Source organism: Erithacus rubecula (genome assembly GCF_903797595.1).
Source record: "Erithacus rubecula genome assembly, chromosome: 17".
In the NCBI taxonomy this organism is placed as follows: Eukaryota; Metazoa; Chordata; class Aves; order Passeriformes; family Muscicapidae; genus Erithacus; species Erithacus rubecula.
This window is the reverse complement of record NC_136669.1, coordinates 446158-469510: the sequence shown is the minus strand read 5'-3', so window position 1 is coordinate 469510 and position 23353 is coordinate 446158. Positions and strand designations below refer to the sequence as shown.

The 23353-nt window shown below is 53.1% G+C and overlaps 2 protein-coding genes across 3 annotated transcripts in view; one reads left to right on the top strand and one right to left on the bottom strand.

Annotated features, from left to right (window-relative positions):
• SCNN1B (sodium channel epithelial 1 subunit beta) overlaps window positions 1-23353 on the bottom strand; it is a 468555-nt gene that overhangs the window by 194737 nt on the left and 250465 nt on the right. The window lies entirely within an intron of this gene.
• USP31 (ubiquitin specific peptidase 31) lies at window positions 157-21923 on the top strand. The gene is made up of 16 exons (XM_079320542.1): window positions 157-970; window positions 9629-9766; window positions 10221-10309; window positions 11147-11239; window positions 12302-12437; window positions 12926-13070; window positions 13835-14018; window positions 14525-14636; window positions 14870-14964; window positions 15466-15543; window positions 15714-15843; window positions 17092-17211; window positions 17365-17590; window positions 17967-18125; window positions 19011-19163; window positions 20137-21923. The coding sequence occupies exons 1-16, from the start codon at window positions 389-391 to the stop codon at window positions 21657-21659; spliced, it is 3963 nt and encodes a 1320-aa protein (XP_079176668.1). The 5' UTR covers window positions 157-388; the 3' UTR covers window positions 21660-21923.

Here is a 23353-nt window from a genome sequence, read left to right as displayed (position 1 = left end):
GAGTAACGGGCCCGAGCGGGGCGGGCGGCCCGGGCGGGTCCCGGGAGCGGGGCCGGACGCCCGGTGTGGGGCGCGGGGCGGGGCTGCGGGGCGGGGCCCGGGCGGGGCCGCGGGGCGGGGTCTGGGCGGGGCCGCATGCCAGCAGCGAAGATGGCGGCGCTGCGGCAGCGTCTGCCCGTCGCCAAGGTGGCGGCGCGGTCACGTGGCGGCGCGCCCCGCCCCGCCCGCTGCATGGCGGCGCCGTGAGGCGGCGGAGCCGCGGCCCGACCCGGCCCGGCGGGATGCGGCGGCCGCCGGGCTGAGCTCCGGGCCGAGCGAGCGCCGGGCGGGCCGAGCCGCGAGCCCCGAGCCGAGCGCCGGGCGGGGATGCGCGCTGCGCCGCGCCGCCATGTCGCGGGTGAGCGGCCCCGGGCCGGCCGGCAGCGCCAAGGAGAAGCGCTCCTTCAGCAAGCGGCTTTTCCGCGGGCGGGCGGCGGGCGGCGGCGCGGGCTCGGCCCCGGCCGCCTCCCCGGCCCCGGCGCCGTCCGGGCGGTCGCTCGGCGGGTTCATGAGCCGCGTGCTGAAGACGCTCTCCACGCTCTCGCACTACAGCAGCGAGCCCGAGCCCCGCGGCGCGCTCGCCCCGCGCCTGCCCCCGCCGCAGGCCACGGGCGGCCTGGGCAGCTGCTTCCCGCCGGGCCCGCCGCGCAGCCCCGAGCCCCCGCCGCGCCCCGCCGCCGGCTCCGAGCCCGTGCCCGGCGTGGCGGGGCTGCGCAACCACGGCAACACCTGCTTCATGAACGCCATCCTGCAGTGCCTCAGCAACACCGAGCTGTTCGCCGAGTTCCTGGCGCTGGAGCAGTTCCGCGGCGGGCCGCCCCCCGCCGACGGGCCGCCGCCCGCGCCCGGCGAGGTGACGGAGCAGCTGGCGCAGCTGGTGCGGGCGCTCTGGACGCTCGAGTACACCCCGCAGCACAGCCGCGACTTCAAGGTGAGCGGGGCCTCGTCCCGGGAGCGGCCCTGGAGGCGCGGTGCCGCCGAGCGGGGGTGGCCCGGGGCTCGGCCGTGCCTCACAACAGGTCCAGACGTGACACGGCGTGTCACCGTCACACGGGCACCGCAGGCTGCCCCGCTCGCCGGCTGTGCTGGCTGTGCTGGCGCTGCTCCGAGCACCCACGCGTGGGAAGAGCCCTCTGGCCCTGCCAGCTGCGTGCCGGTGTTTCTGGAGCGCTGATCCTGCTGCCAGCCTCCCACAGGGCCGCCGACCCTGGTCCAGAGACAGTGCGGGACACCCACAGCAGCGCCCTGGGCATGGACGGGTGCTGCCCTGCTCTTGGCTCACGGTGTTTGGTGCTGGCTGATGGCTCGGGATGGTTTTTATGGGTGAAAATCCCCAATTTACTGTTTCATTCCTCTGCCGTGCTGCCATCAGGGAAGCTGTTGTTTGGGGGTTGTGAGTGTGCATGGAAGGAGGCTGTTGAGAGCTGTGCCTCGCAGTGTGCTAACCAAGAACTGGTGAGCCTGGGCTGGTGCGGGGAGCGCGTTTCAGGAGTTAGCTGCCTGCACTCTCTTGCTCGGGCTCACTCGTGGTTGGCCCGGGATGTTCCCCCACCACAGCCCCTGTTCTGTGGTTCTGTCCCACCGCCCCTGCCCTGCCCGGGCCTCTCACCTGCCCCAGGAGCTGCTGGAGCAGAGGGCTGGCTCCTGTGCTGGGGCTGAAAAACACCCTGCCGTGGCTGTGGGTGAAACCAGGCACTGCTGTGTTAAAAGTGCTCTAGGCCTACTTTGCCTCTTGGAATAGGGAGAAGTTATTATTCCTGGCACAGAAGACTCTCTGGCTATGTGAGAGGATCAGAGGGTGGGTGGTAGCTTCCACACTGTGAACTTAGAGACATCTAGGGGGAATTTTAGGGGAATTTTTCTTGTGGATTGACTTGCAGAGCAGATGTTCAAATGCATGAAAACACAGCGAAAACATCATTGACACAGTCTTGCACTCTGCCTGGAGTTCAGCTGGAGTGCACAGTAAGTAGGGACTGGGGAGTTGGCTCTCCCTTGTGCCTGCTGGATGTGGGATGTCCTGGAGGGTCTTCTGAGGTGGCAGTGGCCCTTGGCACCCTCAGTCATTTGGATGGAGGCATGGCCAGCACCTTCTTCCCTTTGCTTCTCCTGTGCCTTTTGAGGCAGCTGCACCCACCCATCCCACAGCTGTGCTGGGGTATTCCCTGCAGACCCTGGGTGATTGCTCTCTGTTCCCTGCAGACCCTGGCTGTTTGCCTTGGGTGAAGGTGCCTGTGTTCTCTCAGCATGCCTGCCACAAGGACCACGTGTGGCTCTGGTCTTTCTGGGAAAGGTTTTTATGGGGGAGTGCTTGGAAATGTGATCATTGGTGACTCTGGTGTTGGCAGCACCAGGGGGACTCACCTTGACCTGTCACTGATCCTGAGGTGCCGTGGCAGGAGAAGAAATCGTGGGTTTCTCCAGAGTAATAGCAGGAAAAAAGGTTGTGAAAGCAGGATTGTCTTCTGTCAGTGGAACTGATAAAGGGAGAGCTGCTCTCTTTGTAGGCCAGGCTCTGCTGTTCACACAGGCTGTGGGAGCAGGGCTGGGATTCAATGAAGGCCATGTTCTGAGATAGCAGAACTTTGCTGTTTGCAGGCGTGGCTGACAGTAAGCAAGTGCTGCTCTGCTTTGGATGGAGCTGGAGCCCATCCATCTCCTACCTGCTGGTTCCCAGGAGGTTTTAAAAAGCCTCTTGCTGAAGGGAATCTGGTCCCAGTTGATCCAGTTCATTGATGCACGGTGCCAGCAGCCTGGGTCCTGCAGGTCTGTGTCATTGTGTCAAGTGCTGCTCCCTCATAGGGGTCAGTTACTTCTAATATGAAATTAATGTTTCTAGAGACAGTTAGGTCACCTGAACCTGCTATTAAATTCAGTTCTTAATTCAACTTTTTTGCAGCGGCAGATTTGCACAGTTCATTTACAAATGTAAACAATGGGCTGAGATTGGAGAAAGGCAAAGATTGGTATTTTCATTCTGGAAACTGCAGCTTCTCCTCAAAAGAAGGAAAACATCCCCCCAGCTTGTTCTGCTTAAAGGGTGGAACATGCCTGGTCTGCCTAGGTATAATTTTTTTTAAGGGTGGAAAGTATTTTCACAGAGTAATTTTGAGCTTTCCCTCTTACCGTAATAGCCCATGACAGTAATAATTACTTGATAGGCAAAAGGCTCTTTTTTCAACATACTTTCAAATCCATGTTTGGTTTTTTTGCTTTTTTCCTCTTTTGGCACCAAATGGGCAAAGCCACTTCCTAATTCCTAAATACTTCTCTGCAGGTGCTAAGTGTATTTTAGGATAAAGGATTATAGTTATTTTCTTGCTCACTGTTATATCTGTAGGCTCCTCTCATGGAAGAGAGGAAATTATTTTCAAGGGAGCATGTCTAAAGTCCTCATGGACAGGGACCTTTGAAGGGATGGTTTTTGGAATGGTTTTTACCCTGAGCTGGTTTTCCTTGGTAGTGTTTTCTCTCTTTTTAGGTTGGTCTTCAGGGAATAACCCGTGTCACAGGTCTCAGAATGATGTAGCTGCTGAAACCAAGGAAAATGCAGTTCAGGCAACTGGTTTGTGCTAAATGGTTCATCTTGTAGTTGCAGGTTGAGGGGAGGTTGGCAGTGCTGCAGAGCTGGGCAGGGCTGTGGGTGCCTTTGCCTTTGCTCCTGTGCTCCTCTGCAGTTTGCTTTAACAATCCTTCTCTTCCCATTGCGTTTTGTTTTCCTGCCCAAACAAAGCTGCTGCTTTCATAGCAGGGGCCGAGGTTGCAGCCTGTGCTTCCTCTTTCCCCTTTGTGATGGTGTGACAGTGGTGACAAGCATCTATTGTCCAAGCAGGGCTTTGGGCTTGTTTTTTTGCAGGAGCTGTCCCATCCTGCCTGCAAGGTTGCTGGGAGTGTCAGACAGGGAGGACAGAGCACCCTTTGTGTGGGAATGGTCTGCAGCACTTGGGGGTCACCATGGGGGTCCTCAGCAAGAAGGATTTTGCTTTAAACTAATTGGGCTTGAAAAATTATGTTCTTATGCAAATCCTCTGCCTTCTGTGGAGTGTGGGTCTTCTGTGAGTGATGAGGCTCTTTCAGTTTTGAGACTTGCTTTGGGGCTCTGAGGCCTTTGCACACTGAAACATGCCAGTGTTTAACAAGACCCTTTGCACACCAGAGCTGGGATTGCATTTCTTGCCCTGCAAGAAAATGGCCTTGGCTGTGACCTGCAGCATGTTAAGCAAATACAGCAACAATCACCCTAAGATGGGTTGGACTGTCAGAATTGGATTTGAACCCACAATGAATCCCTGTTGGTAGAGCAGGGATTATTGTGCCAGGTTAGAAGTGCTGCTTCCTTTTTTATTTATTTATTTTTAAACTTGTTTTTGGTGTGAGATTTCTAAGGAGCTGTTTGAAATTCATTTCAAGCAGTTTTGGGAATGCTTTTGGTACAAATATCTCACTTTGGGACAAGCAATCTGGCAGCTGTGTTGGGCACTTCTCTGGGAATTAATCACTAATTAATGAGTTATGGAGGAACTCCTGGGAGTGTTTTCATGGTCAGGTCTTTGCCTGCTGTTGAAGGAGCAGTGAGAGCAGTTCTTGGGGAGCTGCTGGGGCAGTGTGGGTGTCAGGAGCCTTCAGTCATGCTCACAGAGCTGTCAGCCCCAGGCTCTTCTGCTCACCAGAGCCCTTGTGCCTTGCTAATGGGGCCAGTGATGTGTCAGATGTGATCTCCTGGATTGTATTTAATTGTCTTGCTCTCTGCCTAGCAAAGGATCAGTTATTTTATTCAGGATAGGGTCAACTGCTTGTTCCTAAAATATTTCTGCAGGGAGCAACCTGTCCTCTGCACAGAGGGATGGAAGAAAGGGGCATGAAAGAATAAATGTGAGACCCTTTATCTTCACTGGGATCACAAAGGTCTGGCAGATTTGCCACCTTACACCTTTTTTTTTTTTTAAATGTTCATTATCAATAAGGTGTAAGTCCATTATTGCACGTATGGTTTGTTTTGTTTTGCTTATTTTCTTGCCTATTTTCCCTTACAGTTGCTTTTCTTGCTTTCTACACACATGCTGCTAACCCCCCTGGGAAGGGTTTCCTGCAGCAGACCTGGGTGCCTTAAGGCAGCTGTCTGACTTAGCTGTGAAGTCCAGATGCTTTCTGGGGATTTCTGTTATGCTCCAGACTTTGATCTGAGTGCAGCAGAAGGCTGGGGAGCTGAGGCTGAGCAGCAGAGTCCAGGAGCCAGGTGTGCTTTGCTGAGGGGGCAGCAGAAGTGTGGTGTGGGGGCTCCTCTCCAGAGCAGAGGGTTGGATGAGGCAGGAGAAGAGACCCCAGAGTGGAACAGCTCTGCTGCTCCACTGCCAAGTCACCCTGGGGCTTGGCAGGACCCTCTGTGAGGCTGGAAGGGCAAATTAGCATCATTGCCAAGATGTATTTTCTGTCTTCTGAGTTTCCAGGCTCTTGTTTCCATGCTGCTTGTGCAAAATGCAATATTTGTGGTGCCTCTGGAGTCGTGGTGAGAGTGAGAGCTGTGTGGTGCCTGGCAGCCCGTGGCAGCAGTGAGGGGATGATGTTCCATGTTCCCAGGCAGCTTAATTGGGTCTGTGCCTTGTGCATGGCCACACTTGGTTGGAGTGATGCCATTCTTCCTGCCATTTGAGCAAAGCCCTGCTTAATGAACTTGTTTGCATCTGGCTGTGTCACTGAAGTGAATGTGTGTTATAAAGTGCAAGGGGAGCTTCTCAGAGCAGTGATGATGGGATCCCCCATCTCAGTTTCTGTCTGGGACCTGAAGCCAAGGCTGGGGAGAGGTGCAGGTGTGCAGCTGGAGCTCCTTCATGCCCATCCCCTGTACCAGCATGTACTGATAGTCCTTCACTGAGCTGCTTCATGTTCATGGCTTTCTTCTGCTCCTCAGTCCCTTATTCCTTTGAATCCCACCAGTTGCTCTGCTAGTGTAGCAGAAAAACACGTTGTTGCTGAACAATATGGGATTTCTGCTCCTCATGAGGGTGAGTTCTCCTGGCAGCCAGACTGATTGCTGGCAGTGCCTCTGGCAGCCAGAGCTGCACTCCTGGAAGCCTGCAGAGGAGTGTGCCAGCTGGGGAGTCAGCACCCACAGCTCTCCTCTGGGTCTGCACACACTGCAGCCTGGGTCCATCCCCTGCACAAACTTCACTCTTGCTTTTGTGTAGAAGGAAGGTTAATGAGGATTAACAGGCTCCAGCCTGGAAGGGTGAGAGTAGCTGCTGGCACGAGAGGTGTTAGGCAGGGGCTGGTGTGGTGATGCTTCTTGTCTGGGCTTGTTAAACGTGGTGCAGAGTCCCTCTGGTGCTGCTCCCTGTGGTCTCCTCTGGGCTTTGTTTCCTGAAGTGTTCTGGTGAGGGCTGTGCATGTTCCTGTGCTGCACAGGGTGGCTCTGTCTGGGGACACAGGGTGCCCAGGGAGCTGCCACATCCCGTGGGGTGCTGCCTCTGGGTGCCCACAGAGCAAGGGAGGAGTGCTGTGTGCTGCTCTGACAGACCTCCTGGCATCCAGGCTCCCTTTCCCTGTTTGGTGCCTGTGCTCAGGCCAGGTCTAGAGCAATCTCCTGCCCCTTCTGAGCCCCACACTGCTGGCTGGCTGCTGGGCTCCCCAGAAAAGAACATCTCCAGAGAGGGACAGGGGCTCTGTGTGTGAGCAGAGCCTGATCCAGGTAAGCAGTTGTCTGCAGTAGAACCTACTCAAAGGCAAAACTGTGGTTGTGGGCTTAAGAAAGAGAAATGATGTGGTTGAGCATAACCCACTGTTGTACAGAAGATAAAGAACAGGCATTCTTTCCTGTGCATGTGTGTCATTGGGTCAGGTCTCTAATGAGCTGACTTGATCTGTTCATGTGCAAAATCCCACAGTTGCTTCCTAGCAGGGCCCCACTGGAAAATAGCAGACCAGCATTTTTCTTCTAGTTGTCTTTGTGATCTGGAGCAATAATAGCAGCAAAGAAGAGGCCAGTAGTTCAGCTCTGTTTTGATCTATTTATTGCATCTCTTTAGAGCAGTAGATGAATTATTATTAAACTTTCAGTGGCCTGGCAAAAATGATAATGTGTCTTTGCTGTAAATCTCCTTTCTGGATAGGCAGGGACTGATAGGGTTGCAGGGTGCTTGCATTAGAGGTACATAAGTGGGATTGATAGGAAATTCTGATTTTCCCCCCTTATCTCTTTGGATGGAGTGTCTGTGTACCAGTGCATGCATCTGGTGGAAGGCAGGATCCACGCACCTCCTGCCAAGCTGCCAGGGGCTGAGCTGAGCAAAGGGCTGGAGGTGCTGTGCATCCTGGAAGGTGTTAGGAGGCAGTGTCAGGGTCCATGACCACTCCTGGTGCCTCACAGCTGGAACAGCTGCACTGGGATTGTTCTGGAGTCATTCTTAATACCCTGTGGTGCTGGATGGGAGCTGGTCAGATGTGCCAACTCTGCTTACAGGAGAGCCAGATTAGGGGCAGGGGATTAACTGCTCTTGGGGGTTGGTAAATGTGGTGGTTTTCATGTGTTTTTAAAGCATTTGCTTCTTAACTCTGTATCTGAATCCAGTTACAGTTTCTGTTGCATTACTGCAGGACCAGCAAAATGTGGTGTTGTCTTAAGTGATGAGCAAAAGAGGAGTAGAAGTTTAGGGCTATGGCAAGGGCAAGAAACCTTCTGCTGGGCTGGAAGAGCAGACTTGGAAAGTAAATGTGGAGAGGTGCTGGGTGGCCAGTGCTCAGTGATGAGCTTCTTGCTCATTTGTCTGCTTTGCCTGTCAGATGTTCCTGGAGCTGTTCAGGAATGCTGCTGAGAGCCCAGGGACCCCCATGCTGCAGGGACTGGCCCAGGGACAGGAGGTGTGTGGGGCTGTGCTTGGTGCTGACCCATCAGCCTGGGGATGCTGCCCTCAGGAGTTCCTGCTATCTGTGTCAGTTGTTAAATTGTTTATTTCAGTCGGCACCTCTATCTCTCAGATTTAATCGTGTCCCTCAGCCCTGCCTGTTCTGACTGTGTGTCCATTGTTCCCCTCCACACCCTGCATGTCTGGGAGGAGGGCACACAGCATTCCCTGCAGCAGCAGCCCCAGGCTTTGGGCAGGATTGGACCCAGGTGTAGCAGCAGTGAGAGTGGGGCTGGGAGCGTGCTGCTGGTGCTGGAGTGTTTGTTTAGCAGAGCCTCTTGTGAGGAAGTTGCATCTGATATTCTGTAGTGCTTCCTGAATCACTTCCAACATCTTGTGATGTGCCTCCACAGGCAGCTCTTTATCCTTAGTCCACTCAGGCTGCAAGTGTTGAGAAAAGCAGAGCAATTATCATGGAGATGCTTCTGAGCTGAGCAGTGACACAGATACAGAGCAAGGCATGTGACTGCTGTGCATCCCTGGTTCTGTGGTACAGACTGGCTGCTCTCTCTGGGACACGCATCAGGAAAAGCCAGGGAGGCTCTGCTCTGATGTGCTGAGCCTCTGGGGAGGAGGCAATAGCAAACACTAGCCTGGGTTCCCAAAGTCCTTATGTTTCTATACATTGGACACCAAGCAGAGGTGTGGGGTCTCACCAGTGTGGCACAGAGTGTTGGCTGGGGACCACTCCCATGCTTCAAGCTGTGTGCACATATTTTATGTGGGAGGGTGCTGGTCCCTGCACAGCAAGGGCAGCAAAACTGCTGTCAGAAGGGCTGCACATATGTAATGAGAGCAGATTATTTCTGTTTTCCATTATTTTGCAGCCTTGAGACAGGTGGGCAGATTACAGAGCACAGGGAGTATATCAGTTTATCAGTCCTTTCCTGCCTCTTTTATCACCACCCCCCTCCCCGGTGACCCCATTTGCAGAGGGATAAAGCGAGCAACCCAACCTCATTTCTCAAATCTGTTGCAAAGTCTGATTGGAGGAGCTCAGGCACGAGGCACATGTGCAGCCTCTGCAGCCCTCCCACCCATTGCAGCCCTGCAGGTGCTGTCTGTCCTCTGCCAGTGCCCCTGTCCCTCCTGGGGATCCCTCAGTCACTCAGAGTGCTGTGTGAGCAGCTTTTCTCTCTGCAGGTGTGCCAAGGATGTAGCTGCAGCACAGCCTGGCACTGGTGCTGCTCCAGCACTGCTTGTCTGGGATCATGTGGTTCCTTGTGTGCAGGGAAAGCTGCACCTCCTGCCTGGGATGGCCATGGAAGAGAGTTTAGGATGAGCAGGTTATGCATGGTGGATTCTTGCTGTCCAGTGGACAGAGTTCCATGGTGGCCTGTACTACTCTGTGCTTGACAGAGTGCTGATGGGAAGTAATTCTACTCTCCCTGCATCATGATGACCAGACTGTAGAAGCCTCTGTGATTTAGATCTCCTGATCCTGGCTGAGTACTGGAACTGCAGTCCTGGATTAGCACTGAACACCTGCATCAAGGTTTTGGGAAATGTGTGACCTCACCTGGCTGCAGTGGGCAGGACAGAGTGCGTGGGCATTAGGAGATGAAATTCCTCTTTGCTTCAGCCTGAGCAAGCAGAGATTCCGTGAGGGCAGCCGTGTCAGGGGCTGTGGGCAGGGCAGCTGATGGGATGCCTCAGGCCAGCATCAGCTGCTGCTGCTCTCTGTCCCCCAGAACATCGTGTCCAAGAACGCCATGCAGTACCGCGGCAACGCCCAGCACGACGCCCAGGAGTTCCTGCTCTGGCTGCTCGACAGAGTGCACGAGGATCTCAACAACGTGGTCAATTCTGGGGGCATGCCCCCTCTCAAGGTAAGGATTCTGCTGGGAGACACTGTGGGAGGCTGCCTTTGCACACAGGCTTTCATGTTAAAGGAGCTCTCCCCGTTAGTTCTCCCCACTGAACTTCAGAGTCCAGATGGAACAAAAGCTTGGGTTAAAATAATGAATGTTCCTGCCCTGGGAGTGTAACCAGCTGTTCCACTGATCCCTGGGGCAGTTGTGTTTGAGTGGCCCTGCAATGGCCAGGAGGTGTTACTGGGGCTGCCAGAGCCTGTCAGGTGTGAGCCCTGTGCCCTGCCCTGCCCACCTCTCATTCCTGATGCCACTGCTTGGAGCAGAGTGTGCTTGGGAGTTAAAAATGCTTGTGGCATTTTTCCTGTGCTTTTGGCTAAGGAAGGCAAAATTTGACTGGTGTTCTGCAGCCACCTGCTTGGTGCAGCCACCACACCTGGGTGTGCCTCAAGGGTTTGTTCCTCTCTTTTAGCCACCTCTGGAGGATGATGTGCTGCTTGAGGGCCCAGCCTTTCCCATCAGTAGCACTTTTGTGCAGGAACTCTTTCAAGCCCAGTACAGGTATGGTATTCTATAGATTACAATGTATGGGTGACCCCAGTATAATTCTAAACTAACACTAGCTCCCAGTACAGTTGGGACTGGTGTCACTGTGTTAACAGCTGGTTCTGAAGTCTTGCTCAACTAAGACCTTGCTCTAGAGGAAAGACAGAATTTCACTGCTTCAGATTTGGTATATTCTGTGTAAATCTGCAGTATGTATCAGTAGAGCTGTTGCTGTGCATCCTGGAAGGGAGTCAGTGCTTCATGAGTCAAGGCTCAGAGAAGCTGGTGCTTTGGGGACTGAGAGGGAAGAGCCTATGGCAGGATCTAGAGGTGCCTGGAGTTAGGGATCCCCTACAGAGTAGGGGAGTACAGAGTGCTTGTCATCTGGCACTTGGGAGTTCTGAGCTGAAGTTATTACTGTCCCTTCAGGGCTTTCCCTCGAGCTTCCCTACTTTCTCAGGAGAGAGCTTTCTAATTTCAGAGCTATTGAAGAGAATCACCAGTGTTCCTTGGTGGCTTGTGCCTGTACTGTAAGAGTTATAATTGCTGGGCTGTCTCCCCAGTATTTGCCAGCTTTTCCTTTGCAAAGGAGAAACCTTAAGCCTGGTCTAAGACACAAAGCCTGTAAGGTGCAGAATGGTTGAGAATGAGAATGGAGCTTTTCCTGTGGAAGAGCTGTGTGCCCTCCAGTGCTGGCTGTCTCTGCCCCTGTCCTGTCACTTCAGCTGTCCCCAAACACAGACCCTTCCAGGGTTTCCTGTTGGATCTGCAGCTGGTGAACATGGGGTTTGGTGGTTTATCCATTCCAGAGAAGTGAGCTGTAACTGTGCCCTGTTCTCCTGTCTGTCCCAGGTCCTCCCTGACGTGCCCTCATTGCCAGAAGCAGAGCAACACCTTTGACCCTTTCCTGTGCATCTCGCTGCCGATCCCTCTGCCCCACACTCGGTATGGAGCTGTCCTCAGTGTGACCTTGACTCTTCCCCATGCATGTCCTGCTGCTTCATCTGCTGCAGCACGAGGACAGTGTCAGCAACTTTCTGATAAGTCATTAAAGAAGGTAGATAGGACCTTATGGGGCTTCAATGTGTTGCTTTGCTGATAAAATACAAAATTGAGCCTTTCACTTGTTTCAGAAAGGCCTATCCTTTCTATAGAATTAATTTTGGGAGAAAGTCTTTGCTTCATTTAGCCAAAATATTTTGCTTTTCACTTGATTTATAGCATTTTAAAATTGAAAAAGGGAAAAGGATGAAAAGCACTTTTTGTTGGTTTTTTTTAGAACAGCCTCACTGATCACTCCAATTAAAAAAATTGAAGTTAAAATCTTTACTGCAAAATGTTTTGCTTTTTTGAAAGACAGCTGATGCAAATAAAGGGAAAAGCTTCAGGGGAGGAAAAAAATCCAGGTAAAGTGATTAAGTGAAGATAGAGATGCACAGCAAAACTACCTGTGGTATAAACAAACTCCTTCACCTGGTGTTTGCATCCATAAAACTTGTGTAGGTCCCAGAAGCAATGGAACAGTGTGATGATAGGGCAGATTAAATGCTGCTCTGTCACATTTGCTCTGGAATCCCTGCTTCACCACTGGGTGGAGGCTGAGTGGCTGTGCAGGGAAGGTGTCCCCTCCCTCCTGTGTCCCAGCAGTGCTGCTGGAGGCAGGACTGAGGCACAGCCTGTTCCAGGAGCAGCTCTCTGAGTCCTTCAAGATGCTTACACTGACAGTCCCAAGCTTCCTTACAGGATGACTGTTGGAAAACTGATTGCCTTCTCATAGACAGTTTTGGTTTGAGCTCTGTGAGCCTTGTTTGAGATGTTGTGCTTGTGGGAGCTGGTGAGGCCAGGCCATGCAGTCAGGAAGGAGTGTGTGAATCAAACAGCCCTGTCTGGCTGCAGCTGAGGGCACTGCAGTGCCAGGTGGATGTGGCAGGCAGGAGAGCCCTGCTGTGCCCAGGCTGTGCCCAGGCTGCTGCAGGCAGTGCCCAGCAGTGCCCCTGCTCTCCACAGGCCCCTGTACGTGACCGTGGTGTACCAGGGCAAGTGCTCGCACTGCATGCGTGTCGGCGTGGCCGTGCCCGTGGCCGGGACGGTGGCCAGGCTCAGGGAGGCTGTCTCCTCAGAAACCAAGATCCCCACCGAGCAGGTAAGCCTGGGCTGCTCACCTGGCTGCCTCCCTGCTCTGGGAGGGACACTGCAGGCTTTTGTTGGATACTGAGAAATTGAAATTTGGCTGCCACGGTTGAACGGGGAAGCAAGGAAGGGGTGGAAAGCTGGATCGTGCTTTTCCCTGTGCGTTGGCTGTTGGAATCCTTGTGGTGTTGGGATAGCCCTCAGTGGTGTGCAGACCTGCCTGAGCCATGGTGATCTGTTCATGCTGGCAGTGAGACAACCCCTGGGCACCTACAGTTCCTCTGTAGGAAGAGCTTCAGGAAAGCTGTTGGAATTCCACCAAAACCTCTCCATATGTTGCTTTTATCCCAGCTTCTCCTTTATGGCTGTCCTTTTCCTTGCTCCTGGCTGGTGACAGGATGTCTTAAGGAGTGCCATCCCTTAGCAGGAAAATGCCAGCTGAGAGGTGGGGCACTGAGCTGAGGCTGTTCTGATGGCTGTGGTGTGTCCCTCTGGCTGCAGATCGTGCTGACAGAGATGTACTACGATGGATTCCATCGCTCCTTCTGCGACACCGACGACCTGGACACCATCCACGAGAGCGACTGCATCTTTGCCTTTGAGACCCCCGAGACCTTCAGGCCTGAGGGCATCCTCAGTCAGAGAGGTGAGCCAGTAACTGCTCAATGCCCACCTCACTGACTGGTGAGGAAGCTTTGTGTCAGAAAAGAATGAGTCCCACAAGCTGTTGATGTTCTGGGGTATTGATTTCAGCTCTGACTTTGTCCAGGCTCATTGCAGAAGATTTAATAGTGTTGTCAGCTGAGAGGTTATCAAGCAGCATTGTACAGTCCTTTCTGCCTCTTCTTGGGGCTGATGCTGCAGGCCACACTGGCTTAATGTGAAATCTCTTGTCAGGCTTAATTTAAAGACCTGCTAGGGACCAGATGAAGCCACTGAAATTGTGTTATTTAAAATCAGATTGCTAGTGATGAATAAACAGTCTCAGGAATGAACAAACACTTTCTCTTTCCAAGCTGAAACTCCTTGGCTTCTGCCTGTCCCCTCAGTGAAAGGGAATCATGGTGTCCTGGGTAGATGGAGTGTAATCAAAGGTGAATTTTATTATTGAAAGTAACAAGTTGGGTTCCTGGCACTTTAGTTTTTCTTGTGGGCAATAAGAGCTGAGAGTGCTTGTACAACCTGCTGTGAAAAATCAGATGGGGAGCACTTGCATGTAATGTCCTTCTCTAAAGAAACAGCCACTGTGAGGGGTAGTTGCTCTTTGAAGCCTTTGTACAAGTGATGAAAATGCTCCTGATTCCATCCTGACTTCCTCCTCTGTAGCCCAAGGAGGGCTTCTTGAGGGGGGCATGAGGGCACTAACAGCAAATGACATAATGAAATGTTTCCTTTCTCCTAATTTTTCAGGAATACACGTGAACAATAACCTGAATAACTTGAAATGTGGCACTGAGCACTCCCGAACAATTGCTTACTCTCAAGGAATGGTGAAGTCTGGAAAACTGGAACAGTCCTGTCCTAAAGTAGCAGCAAATGACAAGATTGTCTTGCTGGTGTGTAACAGAGCGTGCACTGGACAGCAGAGCAAAAGGTGACTGGCAGCAGCATGCTTGGAGCTACTCTCCTGGCTGCTTCCTAAACTGAGCTGGATTTTACTCTCCTGTAGCACAGGCTCCAGGTGAAGGAGAGCAGCTTGCATCCCTAGCTCACATCAGGTGCTAAAAACATGTAGATCAAAAAGCATTAATGGGTGCAGCAAAATATTTTTAATTTTGCTGAACTTCAGGTATTGCATTACTGTAAAGGAGCTGATGCAGCCCAGTTGGGAGGATATACCACCTTTGTCTGGTTTAAGATCAACATGTTTGACCAGACCCTGTTATGGGTGTGAGTTATAAATTGGAGTGAAAATGCGGGGAGGGAGAGAAGCAAGAAATAACCATGGCAAAGGTATTTGTGTCATCTGGAGCCTGAGAACTGCCTCAGCCTCTGAAACTTCACAAAGCTTCACATGAAGTTCTCCCAGGTAGTTTGGGGTTCTGGTTGCTGAACATGATTGTCTTTTAATTGTTTCTCAAATGCTTCTCCTTCCCATAGGTTTGGCTTGCCCTTTGTGTTGCACTTGGAAAAAACAATTGCTTGGGATATTCTGCAGAAGGAAATACTGGAGAAGATGCAGTATTTCCTGAGGCCTGCAGCCTGCTTGCAGGTGAGACACATGTTCTCTCTGGTCTCCAGAGAGGAGCTCTGGGTGCACAGGTTCCACTGCTGTAGGTCAGCCCTCTGTCAGCTCATTGGTACAGGCATGTCTGAGGCCTTGTACATTTGTTTTCTCGTGTCACACATGTTCTGGGGTGAAGTGTTGGTCAGGCAGTGCTGAGGGCAGTGTGCTGAGGGCAGGTGGGTTGGAGGCACTGAGCTGCTCCCTTGTCTCTGTTGCAGGTTTGCCCCTTCAGCTTGCGAGTGGTCAGTGTTGTGGGCATCACATACTTGCTACCTCAGGAGGAGAGACCCCTCTGCCACCCAACAGTGGAAAGGTGAGCTGGCCCTCAGTGCTGGCTGCTTCCAGGGCTGGGAGCTCAGTGATAACCATGCAGAAAGGAGCAGTCCTGATGTGGATGTGTGGAATGCACTGCAGAGCAGGGAAATGAGGGAGCACCCTCAGGAAGCTGTGTGAGAATACCTCAGTTGTATGTCATGCTATCTGGAGTCTGTCCTCCCTGGAAATGGAGAGCAGAATGGAAATATTACTCCCACTATTTTAAATTTTTTTCTAGTGTCTGTTATTCTTTGAAATGTTGGTAAATGCCTGTTCTGGAACAGGTGTCTGCTGCCTTAGAGAACTCCCATACTTGGGTGAAGGCATTTACCAGCTCTGCCAAGTGTTTGCTGTGTGATTTCCTTTTACTCATTTGAAAACTTGAGCTGTGGGAGTGGAGGAAGGATGGAGGGTTTGTGGAGAGAAATTACATGCACGTAAAGATAATGTAGACTTTGGTTTGAAAGATGGTCTGACTTGTGTCTGCTCCTCTCTGCAGGGCATTGAAATCGTGCGGACAGGGGGGAACCGCTCATGTGAAATTAGTGGTAGAGTGGGACAAAGAAACTAAAGATTAGTAAGTATGAAGTGAAAAACCTTAAACTGTGTTCACCTCACAATTGCTGCTGGCAGCTTGCTTGTGTGAGCTGTGCATCCTTCAGCAAACATGAGGCTGCTCAGACTGTCTGCAGGCCAGCCTGGGGAGCAAGGGGATGTGCTGGTAAATGTGGTGTCTCCCTGATGCAGCTTGTTTGTGAACACAGAAGAGGAATATATTCCAGACTCTGAAAGTGTCCGCCAGCAGAGAGAGCTTCATCATCAACCTCAGACCTGCACTTTATCTCAGTGTTTCCAACTGTACACCAAAGAGGAACAGGTACATACACACTGTCTACTGGCTTGTTGACATGCTGCAGGAACTCCCTCACTCCAGCCAGCTCCTTTCTGCTAACATTGATTCCTTGTGACAGGAGAACAGATTTGTAACACAAGACTGTTTATCTGTGCTGCTAAGGGAGCTCGTCTGCAGAGGGAAGGTTGTGGGAGGTCTTGCTGCTGGGTTCTTTGCTGTCCAGATACAAGGACTTAGTCCTACTTTGGCTATTTCCTTCTGTGAAATACTATAAATATGATATATATTATAAAGGACAGTGTGACTTCATGGGAGTGTCCTGGAGCAGTTGTGTTTGAGCAGGGCTCAGGGTGGGCTCAGGCAGCCCCCGCTGAGTGGGACCCCCTCAAACAGCAGCACAGTGACTACTGAGCTCAGTTCTGCAGCAATGTGGCTGTTCCCCTGCCCTGCCTCTGCTCCTCGTGTGAGGCTGAGGAGAAGGAGTGATGCTGTGCCACAGGCAGGCTGGAGAGGGCTCTGGCCTGGCCCCTGGCACATGGAAGCCATCTGAATTCCTTTAGCACTCTCCAGTCTGCTGTACAAAGAGCTCGTCTGGAGGAAGTCTTCGGAACCAGGACTGAGCTGTAATAATTTGAGAGCCTCTCCTACTGCTTCTCTCAAAGGTGGAGGAAGAGTTGTTTGTCAGCTTAAATCTCAGTGGCTGCTGAGTTCTCAGAGCACTGGGCTATGGAGAGAGGCTTGAGGGACAGTTTTCATTGTCTAACTGTGCTGCTGGGACTACAGAGGAGAAGGGCTCCCAGAGGGCAGTGAGGTGTCAGAGGGCACATCCAAAGTACACCTTTCTTCTTTCTGTTCTGATTTTTTTCTGCTTTTTTTTTTTTTCCTGCTTTTTTTCGTACTGCTGGTTTTCTTTTGAGAATACTTTCCAGGCTGCCAAGCCTGCCTGCTTTTTGCCTTGGTTTTTCCTTTTCCTTCTTCTCCACTTGCAGGGCACTGGTCTTTATGAGGTGCAAAGAAGTGCCCTGCACAGCAGCTCTGGCTGGGTCCTGCCTTGCAGCAGGAAGTGCCTCCTGAATGAGGCACACGCCTCTGCCTGTCACTTTGAAAGCAGCATTGGGAGCCCTGCATTTCCAGTCAGCTTGGTGAATGCTGGAGGGAGATGAGGCACAGGAGTCAGTGTCTGCTCTGGGCTTGGGCAGCAGAGGAGCAGTGGTGTGGTGCAGATTGCCCTGGAATTTGAAAGCCAGTCCCACCCCTGTCTGTTCCTTGCAGCTTGCCCCAGATGATGCGTGGAGATGCCCACACTGCAAGCAGCTGCAGCAGGGGAGCATCACACTGAGCCTCTGGACCTTGCCTGATGTTCTCATCATACATCTCAAAAGGTTTAGGCAGGTAAGCACGCCTGCAGTGTTGCTGGAGGAGTGCTGTGTGATGAGAGTAACTCCTGTTTAGGAGCAGCCATTCTGCCCTGGCTGTTCCTCACCTGGGCTTTTCCCAGGCGTGGTGGCCTTGGCCCCTGCAGCTCGTGCTCTGCTCTGTGCACAGGAAGGAGACCGAAGGATGAAACTTCAGAACATGGTTAAATTTCCCTTGAGTGGCTTGGACATGACCCCCCACGTTGTGAAACGCAGCCAGAGCAGCTGGAGCCTGCCCTCCCACTGGTCACCTTGGAGGAAGCCTTACGGCCTGGGCAGAGATCCTGAGGACTACATCTATGACCTGTATGCTGTCTGCAACCACCATGGCACCATGCAAGGGGGGCACTATACAGGCAAGTGTGCTGCTGTGCTATGGAGCCTTTCACAAAGACACTGGTTCCATTTCTGTATGGAGTCAGGAAGGGAGTCACTGATGTGGGAGCATGTCACAAGTTACAGAAGGTGAGATGAATGGAGCCACCCCAAATGATGTTCTGTTCCGAGGGGTAATGTTGGACAAGGAAAGTCCTGAAGTGTAAGCTGTTTATTTTGTTCTGGCAGCCTCAGGCTTCCATCTTGCCAGTCAGACTGGAAGATGATCCAAGAATAAATCTGTTCCTCACATTGTCCTCCGAGTCCATCATAGCAGATGAGTTACATTAAATACCATACAGCAAACCTGAGAGCAGTAGGAGTGAGGGAGTCTTACAGTAATGTATTGTTTCTTAGCATATTGCAAGAATTCTGTTGATGGCCAGTGGTACTGCTTCGATGACAGTGAAGTTCAGCAGCTTTCTGAAAGTGAAGTGTGCAAGCAGACAGCTTACATCTTGTTCTACCAGCGGCGCACAGCCATCCCCTCCTGGTCTGCCAACAGCTCTGTGGCAGGTAAGCCCTGCTGGCACTTCCAGGGGTGGCTCTGAGTTGTCTTTCATGGATAGTTTGTCCTTCTGGAGAATTTTCTACCCTGCTCTGCTTAAACCCCACTCTTGTGTCCCAGAGCTCAGCGAGACTTGTCTGAGTCTGTGTCTGTGGCCTTGGGAGCTTTCCACCTCTTCTGCTAAGGCAGTTTTGGCAGGGAGGCTGTGGAGATGGGGAAGCCCCTGTGCCCCCACAGGTGACTGCTCAGAGCTGCCCTTGTGCAGCACCAAATCCTGTCTGCTCCTTCCCTGTGGCAGCACTCTCAGTCCCAAGGGGGCACCAGTACTACACGTGTTGATGGAATCCAGGCTGAGCTGTGGGCACCTGCAGGCTTGATGACCTGCCCCTGGAAAAAAAGAGATTTTTGTGGTGTTGGGGTGGGTGCTGAAATGCCAGCACTGCCTGCATACTAGTATTGACAGCACACTGGGACAAGTGCAGTTCTGTCTTGTTCTGACCATAAATGCTCCATGAGAGTCAAGCCCCCATTCCCATGGCAGTGTCTGGTTCTGGGGCCATGCGGTGTCTGTCAGAACTGGGGTGGGGCTGGGCTGGGCGGGGCTGTGCAGGGCTGGGTGGGGCAGCACAGGGCTGGGTGGGGCAGGGCAGAGCCGGGTGGGGCGGGGCAGCGCAGGGAAGAGCTGGGCAGGGCGGGGCCAGGTATTGCAGGGCAGCGCAGGGTGGGGCAGGGCAGCACAGGGCAGGGTGGGACAGGGCGGGGCAGCACAGAGCAGGGCAGCGCAGAGCAGGGCAGCGCAGAGCAGGGCCGCACAGGGCAGGGCAGGGCCGCACGGGGCAGCGCCAGCTCCCCGGGCTGCGTGTGTGTGCTGTGCTGACGCCCCTGTCCCGCAGGCTCCACCAGCTCGTCGCTGTGCGAGCACTGGCTCAGCCGCCTCCCGGGCAGCAAGCAGCCCAGCGTGGCCTCGGCCGCCTCCTCGCGCCGCACCTCGCTCGCCTCGCTCTCAGAGTCCGTGGAGCTCGCTGGGGAGCGCAGTGAAGATGATGGTGGGTACTGCTCTGGGGCTGCCTGGCCTTCTCTTGCAGGGTCCTTGCTAAACAGCTGCAAAATCGGTGCTGCCTGCAGCAGCTGAGAGGGGCAGCAGCTGCCTCGGTAGGAGCGCGGGTGGGCTTCTGTCTCATGGGGAAGGTTGGAGGAGAGCAGGGCTGGAACCTGAAGGAGCTTTCAAAGAAAGCAAATTCCATCAACAAAACCTCTCTCTCAGGAACTTCTTGTGCTTGTGTTCTCTCTGGATCTCACTCCACCACCTTTGCAGCCTGGCTGACACAGTGCTGACTGATTTAGCATAGGCACTAATTGCCTACTGCTGGATGGTCCCAGGGAGAGAGGGAGATGCAAATTCACTCATGTACACAAGTTACTGTTCAGTTCCTGGCTTTGCCTGGTTCCTCCACACGTTGCCTTGTAACTTTTGAGAATGTGGAGCTTTATGGGTCAGTCAGCATTTGGACTCTGGTGTGGAGATGTCCCTGCTGCAGTTCTGACACCTGACAGGTGTCAGGTCTGGCTATAAAAGTCACACTTCTAAAATACTTATATTTTGTGTTTCTGGATACAATTCCATCACTTGATCTAGAGGTAGGAATCCTAATTTGCCTTTCACAGAATGCGCTGGGAAGTATTCTGCAATACAGAATCATAATCCAAGCTGGTGATCCTGCCAGTTTCAAGGACTTCGAGGTGCAAACCTTGTGTTTGATCTGCTGCTCAGGGATGAGAGAAGAATCTGGGTTATCAGTTAGAGGCTTAAGAGAGTTACTCCTGGGTGGCCCCTAGCAAATAACAGTTGTTGGGTGCCTCATTCAGCTTTTGTGCAAGAAGCTGTGCCTGCAGCCTGCATGGACAGACACACAGTGCTGTGTATGGGCTGCTTGGCTCTCCTGGGGAAATGTGGATGGGTGGGGTAAACCAGCTGCAGCCTTGGCTTTCTCCTGACACTGTCACTGGTTTTCTCTGCAGGAGGATTTTCAACTCGACCCTTTGTGAGGAGTGTGCAGCGTCAGAGCTTGTCATCCAGATCCTCTGTCACCAGTCCACTGGCAGTCAGTGAAAATGGTGTCAGGCCCTCGTGGTCACTCTCTGCAAAGCTGCAGTTCCGCTCCAACTCCCCATCACGCTTCTCTGGAGATTCCCCAGTACATACCTCTGCTTCCACGCTGGAGAAGATTGGGGAAGCTGCTGATGACAAAGTCTCCACCTCGTGCTTTGGCAGCCTGAGGAATCTCTCCAGCAGCTACTTGGAGCCCTGTGACAGTCGGCGAGAGCACAGGACAGCCCGCAGGGCCCCTCTGGCCGTCATGGAAGGGGCGTTCAGGGACGAGTCCGTTGTCAGGACATCTAGCTCAGACCTTTCTGATGGCTATGGGAAAAGCTCTGTGCAGCCAGACAGGAACCACCCTGCTCTGGACCCTTTTGATAACAACAATCAGATCGCCTTTGTTGACCAGAGTGATTCTGTGGACAGCTCCCCAGTGAAGGAGGTGAAAGCCCCACCTGGGACAGGGCTGGCTGCAGAGAAGGCACGTGACACCCCCAAGAAGGGTCACAGCTCCAGAGGAGCTTCTGGGCCAGACAAAAGTTTGAGGAAGGGAAGGACAGTCCTAGCTCCCCAAGAGACCAAAGTGTCTCACTCTTCTCCTCCACTGAAGAGTTCTCAGAAAGCTTCCCGGTCTAGGAGTAAGGCGGACTCTTCCAGGGTCAGCGGGCGACACGGGTCTCCTGCTCCCACTCAGGCTAGGAAGGACCACAGCACGAAGCCCCCGGAGGCATCTGTGCCATCAGCTCAGCAGAAGCAGAAGTCAGGTTCTCCGTCCTGCGCAGCTGCCAAGAAAGCCCCTCCGGGCTCCTTGGCTAAGGGCTCCTGCTCCGGGAAGAGCCGGCCTTCGGAGCGCAGCCTCAGCAGGGAGGGCTCCAAGGTCAGCCTGGGCTCGGACAGAGCCAGCGCGAGCAGCGGCTCCAGGACGAGCTCCCCTCGCATCAGCCACTCGCGCAGCGACAGCCGGGCCCTGGACGGCCGGCACGTGCGCAGCTCCTCCACGGCCAGCCTGCGCTCCCCCGGCGCCGGCCTCCGCAGGGACAGCAGGTCCGACGACAGGGGCTTGTCCTTCTTCAAATCCGCCTTGAGGCAGAAGGAGACGCGGCGCTCGGCCGACCTGGGCAAGACGAGCATGCTGTCCAAAAAGGCGGCGAGCGTCGGGTCCAAGTCGGGCAGTAAAAACCTGTCGGAGGACAAGCCGGAGAAAGGTGGTGTCCCACCAGCCTCTCAAACCAATGCCAACATCACCGCGAAAGAAAAACTTGTCTCAAAAGATGCCACGTCTAACAAACATTCTCTGCTATCCAGTCGCAAGTCCAAGTCTTCCCAGCTCGCTCCCGGAGTCCAGTCTCCTCCTTCCAGTGGCAAGCAGCCTGCTGACAGGCCACTGAAAAAGTTACCTTCCAGCATGCAGGTGTCTGTACGGCCTTCTCTGGAACCTCAGTGAAATGCTGCAATCCAGGTGTCTTTTCTTCTGCTGAGAAGCTAATTTATTCTGAGCTCTTGTTTTTTGTTCATGTGCCTAATGTATGTTTTGAGGAGAAGTTAACTGCGAGTTGTTAAAGCGCCTTTGATTCTGCCATCAAACCAAATAGCCCCAGGCAGCCAGCACTGGTGCAGGTAGCCTAGCTGGAGTCATTGTTGAACATGAATGCAGCTGTCCCAGAGCACTTGTGCAGGAGTCTCTGTGGGAAGTGCAGCAGCTTCTTCAGATCTGCAAGTCGGGAGCCAGCCCGTGTGCACTGGCACTGGTGTGCTCTGTGGAGCTGTGAACTCAGTGCCCTGGCACTGGTGTGCTCTGTGGAGCTGTGAACTGCTGTTCCTTTGGGCTTGTTCTGGGTGGGCTGTGTCCACACTGGTGTATGGCCTTGTTCTGAGCTGTGGAGGATGAAACGGGAGAGACTGTCGCTTCTTTCTGCTCTCAACTCTCTGTCCCTGCTCCCCTCCATTTCCAAGCTTTCTAAAGGGCAATATTTCAACACTAATGTTGTTTCTCAGGTATATACTCAGCAGTATAGGAGGGACTAGCATTAGTGACAGACAGAAAGGTACCTGTGTGTCTGTGTAACAGCTTTCATTTTTGCATTCCAAGAGCAGGAAGTTTGAAATGGAACCTGCAGTTTTTGTTGCTGTGTCTATGAAGAGTTTTGCTTTATCCATATCTAAAGCAACCTCTGCCCTGTCTTGTTTAACTCCTTCTGAAATGCTCTGCTAAACAACAGAAGAAATCTCTGGGCAGCAGCTGCTGGCCAGCTCGTCCTGTGGGAGCAGTGCCATGGGAGAGTCATGTCCACACACCTGGATGGCCATGATGCTGTCAGGATGTTCACACTCCTGGGAAGCATCTCCTAATGTGCCCAGACCCTTATCATAGTGGTGTAATTAAGCCTCCATTATCTCTAGGGGTGAAGGTCAGATCAAGTGTCATGCTGCCCCCTCTGAGCATGCTGTGACAGGCCCCTCTGTGTGGGCTGAGGGGCTGTACCCCAACCCTCAGGACAGTTTCCTGTTCCTGGCATGCTCATCCCCTCCCCATGGGTCTGGCTGCCACATGTCCCTCAGTGGAAGGTTCCCCTTCTTGTTTGGATGACAGCCTCCATCAGGGTCAAAACACTACATCTACTGATGTCTTTGTTTACATGCCCTTCTTACAGGGAGATTCCTCAAGTTCTGTAAGGTTCCTCTTGAGGTGGATTTCTTAAGTCCTTTTACATATATGTGGTGTAATCCTTTTTTTATTTTTTTTTTTTTTAATTCCATGAGTTTTTATTGATGTGCTGCATATCCTTTATGTCCACAGCCTGTGCTGTAGGCTGTGACAAGCTGGGCAGTGTGCTGGCCATGCTCTATGCTGAGCAAGGTCTGTGCCTGTCCAGTGCCATGGCAGAGCTTCTCTGGGCATAGCCTGGGGCCAGGGACGTGTGTGCTGTCCCATCACTCTGAGCCCATAACAGACTGGCCTGCAGGCAGCCTTGCCCCAGGTCTGCTGGGCTCCTTGCTGCTCTGGGATCAGGTTTCTGCTCACTGCACACCTGCAGCATGGGAGGGAAGGGTTGGGGGTGGCTGTGTCCCCAGAGTGTGTGTGGGGTGAGCTGGGGGTGCCCCTGGGCTGCAGTCAGGGTGTGGGGTGAGCTGGGGGTG